The sequence below is a fragment of the Corylus avellana genome, chromosome 1, assembly GCF_965113065.1.
Source record: "Corylus avellana chromosome 1, dhCorAvel1.hap1.2, whole genome shotgun sequence".
In the NCBI taxonomy this organism is placed as follows: domain Eukaryota; kingdom Viridiplantae; phylum Streptophyta; class Magnoliopsida; order Fagales; family Betulaceae; genus Corylus; species Corylus avellana.
Genome location: NC_142490.1, coordinates 22,254,561 through 22,264,654, shown reverse-complemented (window position 1 = coordinate 22,264,654; position 10,094 = coordinate 22,254,561). Strand labels below are relative to the sequence as shown.

The 10,094-nt window shown below is 38.1% G+C and overlaps 1 protein-coding gene across 1 annotated transcript; it reads right to left on the bottom strand.

Annotated features, from left to right (window-relative positions):
• Positions 1-6,058: 6,058 nt before the first annotated feature.
• LOC132170896 (F-box protein At5g46170) lies at positions 6,059-8,652 on the bottom strand. Its single transcript, XM_059582045.2, has 2 exons — positions 7,116-8,652; positions 6,059-6,475 (listed from the first exon to the last, which is right to left on the bottom strand). The coding sequence occupies exon 1, from the start codon at positions 8,274-8,276 to the stop codon at positions 7,137-7,139; it is 1,140 nt and encodes a 379-aa protein (XP_059438028.1). The 5' UTR covers positions 8,277-8,652; the 3' UTR covers positions 6,059-6,475; positions 7,116-7,136.
• Positions 8,653-10,094: the final 1,442 nt, after the last annotated feature.

The window sequence follows — 10,094 nt, the reverse complement described above, 5'->3', positions numbered from 1 at the left end:
ATTACACGTATGAATATATTTTGAAATGTTTTACATATGTATTAAATGAAAATGTGTTTCCAAAGAAAATGATTTATAAAAAGAAGTCGAGTTTGGAAGGAAAACGAGATTTGCGAAAAGAATGATAATATGAAAAATATGATGTTATGTATGAATGCATGTAAAGCCCAACGGTTAGGGAGGGATTAACACCCCGATGTTAGGAAGGGGGAAACAAAGTTGCCTAACAGCCTAGCGATTGAGTGGGGTTACACGCTCAACACCTCAAAGCTATGAGGGATAAATTATTAGCAACCTTGCGGTTAAGTGGGGTAACACTTAGCAAACTCTTGGGAATAAGTGGGAGTATAAATTCACTTATGATGTTATGTATGTTATGAGATGTATGTTATAAGATATTATGTTATGAAATGTTATGCAATGCTATATACTTAAATTATGTTGATTTTAACTAATATTTTACTTATTATGTTATGAACTGCATGTTTTACCACTTCATATTATAAAATGTAAAGTTAATTATGTAATAAGAAAATGCAAGGAAATATTATTACAATTTAATTACTATATATCAAATTGTCTATCACTTGATTTACCATTTAACTAGACGTTTATTAAAAATCATTTGTGAAAACATACATGGCTGTTTAGTAAACACTGGTGATAAGATTGATACCTAGGCCACTATGATTGAGGTTATAGGGTGTCAGATGCTTTGGAGTTAGTCTTTTGCTAACCCATTTTGTAGAGATTGCAATTTTTTTTTTATGTATATAGTATTGTCTTACGAGACACCTTTTGTATAGTTTGCTTAGGTGTATGTAATTAGTGTTATGTAAGATTTTAAAACTTAGATGTTTATGTATGCTTTGTGTGTTATATACTGTTGATGTTTAGTTATTTCCGCTGCATTGTTATAATCTTTGATGTGATGTACTCATATTATGGGAGGTTATAGGTATGTACAAGTTATTGTGGCGACTTGGTCCTTAATTTTTATTAAGGGGTCGTTACAGCGGGGAGTAATGATGGAATCTCAAAGAAGTTGATTTACTTTATATATCAGCTAAGTAGACTTGCATTGCTCATGGCCTTCCATAACCAAAGAGTTCTTTGACCAGTAAAGCTTGTGAATAATTAAATCTGCTTAAGAAGTGTGCTTTGAATTATAGATGGGACTTTGGGTTCTGATTATTGTAAAAGAAAATTATTTTCGGCTAATTCACTATAAAGATTACATGCATTTTGTATCTTGGAAGCTTATGAGCTTTCAAGTAGTTATCTAATCCAAGCAAAAGTTCTGTTTTCTGTTTTGGTTTACCCATTGTTGGAAAATTGCTTGTGCTGGATTTTTTGCAAATGCAGGAAGCATTTTTTCCTGTATGGTATCTTGGAGTTCCTCTCATCTCTAGGAAATTAAACTGGTTTACTTGAAAAAGTATAGAGGAGTATTAACTCTTGGCTTTCTAAGAAGCTATCTTTTGCTGATCCCTTGTAGTTGATTTCCTTTATTCTGTATAGTGTTCTAGTGTACCGGTTATCCTCTTTATCATTCCTAAGAAGATCATTAGGCTATTGGAACACATTCCTAAGAAGATCATTAGACTATTAGAACAAAAATTCAATATGTTTCTATTGTCAGGCATTGATGCTGCCAAAGCTAGAGCTAAGGTGAGCTGGAATTTGATTTGTGTTCCTAAGAGGGTAGGGGGTTTGGGGATTAAAAGGTTGGAGGACTGGAATAAGGTCTCCATGTTGAGACTTATATGGTACTTATTTGCTAGAGGTGGATCTTATAGGTGGCATGGGTAAAAGAATACTCGTTAAAAGGCAAATGCTTTTGACTAGTTAAAATCCCACAACGTGCTCATGGTGTTGGAGAAAGCTTCTAAAGTTAAGAGACATTGCTAGTAATGGATGGATCATTGGCATCCTGATGGAATTTTACTGGAAACTTATGTAGGGAGTCATCTAAATGCTAGGCTCATCCGTGATAAAAATTGGGATTGGCAGGTGGCAAGGTCTGAAAATCTTGTTAAGATTCAAAGCAAATTGTCCTTGGTGTGTATTGGAGATATGGATCATCCTACTTGGAGCATCTCTAAGAGCCGTGACCTCCAAAATACATGAAGTTGTATTGAGTTTGATAATATTCAAGCATGATTTCTAATTCATTGTCTTCTCTTAAATAGAGGCTACGTGTTACATGAACAAATTAGGTCTAGCCGTCAATAGCCATGATACACTAGTAAGGAAAGATGCTTACGGGCAGCTCATACCCTGATGTGGAATATCTATCACCTATTAGACTAGGAAATAAAAGATACAGAAATATATATGTAGATTCACTCCTTATTAATTTCTACTTGCTCTCGAAGGAATGATTACATGAATCAAACAACAACTAGTCCCTTGGTGGAGATTAGTTTGGTTTCCAGAGGCAATTCATAAGCAGGCTTTCATCTTTAGTTTGTTTGTTTTGTTTTGTTTTTTGTTTTTTGTTTTTTTTTTTAAAAAAGGTAAAAATCAGAGAGATTAAAATTGAGCTTGCAGCACCTGGCCAATTAGGAGTCTAGCCATAGCAAATATTTTGAATATTAGAAAATTGCATTAACCCTTGTTGAAGATAGTTTTGGTTGTTGGATTTGTGCATGAAGAAAGCAGAAGAAGCCATGGGCTGTGGTGGTGGGCAGGATGAAGCAATCCCAGGGGGAAGAAGATGATCCAATTGAGCAAATCTGAGGACCCACTTGAGAAAACCCTAAGCCCATGCTGCTTCCATATAAGTTTCATTTCTACCGACATTTTTAAGGAGCTTCGCATATAAGCTACTAAAAAAAACGGAAGAAAAGTCACCTAAAACATACCACTTAAGTCGGTGTGAGATGAATGTCATAAATGAATGTGAATAGTAAAATTACTCTTCCAAACACAACTTACTTAGAAATTTTATTCAATGGCTTCAATAATCCAAAAGCAAAAGCAATTTTATTCAAAGAACAGCAGAAAATCAATTAAGACAGACATCTGTGAACATCATCTGCCTCTGTTCGCTCCGTCACACAACCTTTCTGCTACACTAATATTAGAGCCATGATCACCTGCTTTACTCTCCCACCCCCACCCAAAGTCCATGTCTTCTAATTAAGTCATCTATAAGCACTTATGAGAGATGAAGAACAGAGAAATACATATGCATTTTACCACTGCTATGAGTGATTTAACAGTAAATTATTTGTTATCTGATTTTAGAGTGTAGTCAAGTTTAGAGGGGTCAATTAAGTTGAATATTATTTATTTATTTAATGAATCTAGTAAAGTGATACTTGGAGTATCTCGCAAGTATGTATATCAGTGTCTTACTATTTTGTTGGATTTTTTATTTTATTTTTGAAATATTTTGTGCCATTAATGTTGTAAGGACATTTTTTTGGTCTAACAGTCTCCGATTGGTGAGATCTTCACGTTTTTTTGCGTTCTTCGAGTTGCCTTTGATTTTAATCTTCGCACTCCTGCAAAAAAACAAGAGCGTCAAAGGGTTTTATGTAACTGCTCTCTCCATGTTCCACCTCCAGGTGGTTGATGGATAGTGGAAAGTAGTAGATCATAGATTTGTCTACGTTCAGATAATGGTTGACAGATAATTTCCTGAAATAACTGAGTTATTGTAGAATTCTAGTGTGGCTGCAGCTTATCTCTATGTAGCTGTTGAGTGGGACCCATAATAGATTTTATCCCTAACAAATGTGTTTAGAGTGATAAACATATTGGCTTTTGAAATAATTACTTTATACAGAAAACACTTGGCACGTCTTTGATGCATGATTAGGCGACTTAGTTGATTGATTTCAAATTCTGGGTTCTTACACTTGGTCTCTTGAGTGCTTAAAAAAAGTTGAAAGAAGATGAAAATGGTAGAGTTTGAGAGAATAATCATTTGTAATTGTATCAGAGACGAAAAGATGGCATTTATTGTCAAAGCAAAATATATATAGTCCAAGCTCCTCCAAAAGGTTACCAACCAATGAATGCCTTAAGGCTCGAGGTATATACTGAATTCTATATTATGTACTACATGGTTTGGAATAGCCCAAGAACTTGATAAATGCATATACTAATAATTTGACCATTGAAAAAAAAAAAAAAAAGTTGGTTCTAGAACTTAAATTGGGTGGAAGAAATTTTTTCTAAGTCTTTTAAACTAATATATGTTTTTATAACATGTTAAATCAAGTATCTACATGTCATGTTGTCTAGTAGTGATTAAAAGATTTGGTTTAAGTGCTGTAAAACCGTAATTTTCTCAATGGTCTATATTTAATTGCAAGTTTGCCATGAGAAAGATAAAGTTGAAATTAAATCTGAATCGTTGAAAAATTGTAGGGGATCTCGCAAAGCTCATTAAAATAATTCCTAAGGAGCACGGACTCCCATTTAGATGGCAGAAATAGTATAATTTCACATATTTTACAAAGATCTTAAATAATCTCGTCTTGGCTTTTCCTAATTTTTCAAAACCAAGGATGTGAGATGCTATATACTATTATCTCATTTCACCCTTATTCGACTACGTTGATTGCCTATCAAGTTATCAACCCTTGAATTAGCGATTATTTAAAAAATATAAAAATTTAAGACTAATGCTACATCAGCCTAATGAGATGAGAGCGTAAAATATAGCATTTCTCGGTGAGAAGTGAAATTTGTTAAAATGGCATTTTCCCTGAATTGGTAAATGCTCAAAGTACCAGCTGGCCTTGACCATTGATGGCCCATATGGCAATTTCTCTTAGAAAGTTATTATACAATACAACTACAACCTGGTTGGCTAGCTGACAACCACCCACACTGCAACCCCCATTTTAAAAGCAGCATTGACTTAGGCCTGAGCAGGGAAGCGGCATGTGGATGTTAGGGTTGTTTATCAAGTGTACCTGACGAGGATAGGCAGAGTATGGTCTGTGCACCCCCAATGAATTATGGCAGATTTGCCTGTTTGTATAATTGCTTTTAAAAAATATCTGCTTATGGGGAGCATTAATTGAATGCTGGATTCGTTATGCTTCAGCAGAAAAACGAGAAACCAGTTCACATTTGTACTGAAAATTAAACATCTTGGGAAACAAGTTAGGTGAGAGTGAAAACCCCACCTCACTGTCAATGTGGTTGGACATGGATGAGATGTCAAGTGTAACGTGGGCAGCTTAAGAGCATCGGAACAAAAGATGAGACAAAGGCAGGGCAGCCTCCACCTTCACATATACAGCTGTGTAAGTAAATAAGAACACATAATTTTTTACCTGCACTGCTGAGTTCCTATCACCAGCAATCAGCAGCATCTCACATACTCAAAACTTTTTTACCTGTGAGCAGATGTAGCCATGATTTGGTAAAGCTTCAATGCGTTCCAAATACGGACTGGGACTGGGACTGGAACTGGAACCGGGATCCCTATAATTGGGGATCCTACTATTACCTTGGCCCCAGCTCCGGCCCCTACAAGGAGGCAGGGAATTGTATTGGATCCAAATTCTCCAAAAACACCATAGTTAGGAACACCTCCAATATTGAACTAAAATTTTCTATTTTCTATGAAGCAGTGCATGCTATCTGTCTTATGCATCCTAAAGAAAGAAAAGCTTCAAGGCTTCACTATGGCTTCAATAATCCAAAGCAATAATTTTTTTAAAGAACAGCAGAAAACCAACACCACAATGACCAATCATCTCACAACTCATTTTTTACCTAGAAGCAGATGGGACTCATGATTTGGTAAAGCTTTATTGGGGTTCCAAACACACCATAGTCAGGAACCTGTGCAGCAGTGACATGCTATCTCTATGCATCCCAAAGAAAGAAAAGCTTCAAGACATAACTATGGCTTCAATAATCCTGTTACACTATTATTAGAGCCATATCACAACACATGCTACTGCACTAGACCTGCCTTACTCTCCCAACCCCACCCGAAGTCAATGTATTCCAATGAAGTCATCTATAAGCACTTACGAGGGATGAAAACAGAGAAATACATATGCCATTTTACCACCGATGTGAGTGATTTAACAGTAAATGATTTGAAGGATAAAGCAGAGTACATTGCTCTATAAGTATAACAGAAGCATAACATATTTGTACCTACAATATTCACATACAGAGAGACGATTTTAAAGAAAGTAAATGACTACAAACTGAAAGATCTTACAACATCATTTAGTTGCATGTATGCACTCTTACAAGCATATGCTTTAAATCAAAACAACCAACTGATGCAGTTCCACCATCGCCTCGAGCACAACGGGCAAGAGATTAGCAGCGCGTGCATACTAAGCAAGGATTGGTGTTTCAGTGGCAGTTCAAAGCAAGATGGCTTGGCACCCAACTTGAGATACTCATAAAGCAAAATTGTGTCTTCTAATTCTCTCTATGCCAAAAACAAGTAAATTTCACCTTCTCTTGAACGATTGTGCTTTCCCTGGAAAACCCCATTTCATAGTAAGAGCAGAGAATACAGAATACTTCATGAGTAAATTTAGATTTATTTATTCAATAAAAAATAAGAACGAGTCGAAAAGCATAAATTTAAAACCCAAAAAACAATGCAGGAAACTGCAGCATATGCAGAATCAAGTGATGAACAACACACACACACACATTTATATTATGTGCAACTTTGTTCCAGATATTTAAACCACAAATATTGCCCTACTTTTTCATTTATATCATAACCAATACAATATCTATTTTTCTGATTCTCCACCTCCCATAAACAATCAAGTGCCTACCTTACTCAAAACAATGAGCCCTCCCTATACCCAAAATAGAAGCTTAGTAAAACTTAAGATTGCCAAAACTTAGGATTCTCAAATATTAAAAGATCCATCATATAAACAAGAAGACCATATAAAAAGCCACAAACACTATCTAATCATACATGTCTACCATCTATCATACAAATTCTGATTGTTTCCTGGCATACGCCTTCAAATGGGTATCCACTCTATAATCATTCAAACCCAATTAACGTTACACAAAACCCAATCAACACCACACAATTGGAGCCAAAAAGAAACTCAATTCTATTCATTGCCACTAACAATAGAAGCGAAATTTACCTCAGATCCAATCTTTGTCATTCAGAAGGAGTTCATCTCAAGACAGTAAGTCCGCCTCTTCACCAGCATCTTCGCCGCAGTTCCGTACGGCTCCTCGAAGGCCGTCGACACCCACGACACATCGGACACCTCCTTCCTCACCACCGATTGCTCACTCGGCCGAATTGCCACCAGCGTCGCGCCCTTCAGAACCATCCCACCAGGCAGCTCCAAGTGCGGCGCGTACCAGAGCCGCATGTTGAGCGCAGGCACTTGGGTCCTCTTCGACGCCGAAGAGGCCGAGAGGGGCTTCACCCTCAGCTCCTCGAGCTGGTCCCTGTTCATGCACAACACGCCCTGCCCATCCGCGTCTGTCAGCACCAGATTGTCCAGCGTCTTGTGCTCCGAAATGATCGGCTGGAGCAAGTAGTGCCTCGCCGAGGCCGCGATCAATGAGCTGATCGTCCAAACTACGCGCAGTTTCAGACCCCCATTCGTGTAAAACGACTCGGGTATGCTTCCGTTATCTTCGCCCCCATTGCTATTCGCGCAAAACCCATCCGTGACATTGTCGTTCGGAATCTTCGCCGTGTGGACCACCGACGACGCGCCGAGAATCACGCAGTTGTCGAGCGTGGACCCGAAATCGGCCCTCCACTTGAGCAAAACACCGTCCTCGATGCCCAGCTCGCCACTGGGAAGCTCGATCCGGAGGAACCGAACCTCGTTGAAGTTTTTGAGGACCTGGGTCGGTGAGTGGTGGGTCACGGCGCCCTGGTCGGAGTCTCCATCTTCGGCGAGGAACAGCGACGAGGAAGAGCCCGGCGACCCGGAAGACGACGAGACCCTCTTGGGTCCGCCAAGGAACTGGGTCAGGAACTGAAAGGGCTTGACGATGGTGCCCAAGAAGACGAAGCGGAAAATATTGGAAAAGGGATTCCGCGATTTCTCAGCCGAAGAAGGGGAAGAGGAAGAAGACGAGTCATCGTCAGAGATAACGCAGTCCACGCGGACCACCACGTTCTCCACCTGCGGAACCAGCGAGTGGAAGCGCCGCGACACCACGCAGCACCGGCCGAGAGCCTTCACGTCTCCGATCTTGTTGAAGACGAGGAGGAGGAGGGAGTCCGGTATCCGGTCGAAATGGTCAATAAAGTTGTCATCTGAGAGAGCCTGCGACATTCTTTTCACTATATCCTTTCTGGGTTTCGATCTATCCGATCAGAACAAGAGCCAGAGAGACCGAGAAGGTCCGTTTGTGGCTGTGATGGGCGTCTGAAATAGATCTGGGAGATGATAAAACACCCCCACAGAGAGAAAGAGAAAGAGAAGGAACAAAAAATCCCAATATATATATATATATATTTGCTAATTGCAAGGATTGGAGATGTGGAGGAGATATGAACTTCAGAAAAGCGTTTCAAAGATGGGGAAGACAGGGACCGAAGGTAAGGGGGGGTTGTTGAAGGAATAAGCAGAGAGAGAGAGAGAGATAGAGAGAGAGAGAGAGGATCTAATGCGCGTTACGGTAAAAAGGGTGGATGGATGTGTTGTGCTTTGTGTGCGAGTGAGTGCTGTTGGCTTGTTGTAGTTGGTTTTTCAGTTCCTTTCACATTCTATATTCCTCCCATTTTAATCTCTCTTTTTCCTTTTTTATTTTTTTTGCTCACATTTCTTATCTCATTCATAAATTAATCCTTATCAATTAGGGGGTCCATAATTTTTTATTCGATTTACAATTTCATTACGAACCCAACATTAAATTAAAGGGTTAAAGTTGACAAGTCTGATTCGTTTAATTAAATGGGTCTAACCTATATAGCATTATCTCATATCTCAAACACAACACGCGATATAATACTCGACTATTTTTGACATAAACCGTGAACGCAATACAAGCCCAATACAAAATTATAAGGGTAGGGTTGAGGAGTTTGACTCATTTATGGGTCGGGTTAAGGTTGACTTATATAATCTTATACACATGCCTTGATATGAACCGAATCCGACACGCGAACAAGAAATTGTCACTTCTATTATCAACCAATATATTTTATTACTGTAATTTGCTTTTGTTAATTTGTTTTCATAGTGAACTATGACAAGAATGTTTGCACCAGCATCGGTTTATATATATATTTTTTATGAATATTGTTATATAATTGGAATGGAATAACAGTAAAAATTAATTTTTATTTTTTTATTGGATCTGTTGTTATCGAGCACAATAATTGATGAACAATATAAAATCGAAAAAAGAGAGATTAGGAGAGTTGAAACACAGATTTAACGTGATTCGGCAATGTGCCTACGTCTACAGAGAGATGACTGTATTTTACTTTTAATGATTTAGAGTTACATCATAACACACACAATTTCCTTAATATATATATATATAGGAAAAACCATAAACCCTAATTGTACGGACATATTAAGGAAATTCTCAAAATACCCCATACCCCCTCAATCCCCATGCAAACTTAATTACGCCCATGGGCTAGTAAACTCCCGCTCTGTGAACGCCGCAATCGCTTCATTCTACTTAGTCTTCCACTTATGTTAATATGAGTCACCAATTCCAACATGACGGTATATTTAAAAAGCATTAGTCTTATATGATATAAAAGTTGGAGGGTTTAAAAAATGGCAAGATTTCTTTTGAGGTTAGATTTTCTTAAGGGTTGAGGCTAAAAGTTACAATATGAATACAATTTTGGAATTTCCTTTGTTTCAAGGATACCCTTTGTCTTATCTATAATATACAAACACCCAAAAAGATAATTTGGATTCTAATTGACTTGTAGGTACCGACGGCAGCAGCCAGCCATGATGTGGTGAACGTGTTATTGGGACTTGATGGTGGTGGTGGGGTGAGGTTGCAACTAGGCAAGTTGGATGGGCTTAGTGTTTCTGACCCAATTTTCATTTTAAATAAGTATTCACTAGCCCAACACTTTGCCATTCATCTAATTAAGCCCCTCAAATGAATGACGGTGCTTA

Bases quoted from the DNA above. Each gene is read 5' to 3' on its own strand.
- LOC132170896 (XM_059582045.2), bottom strand. From the start codon at position 8,276: ATGTCGCAGGCTCTCTCAGATGACAACTTTATTGACCATTTCGACCGG.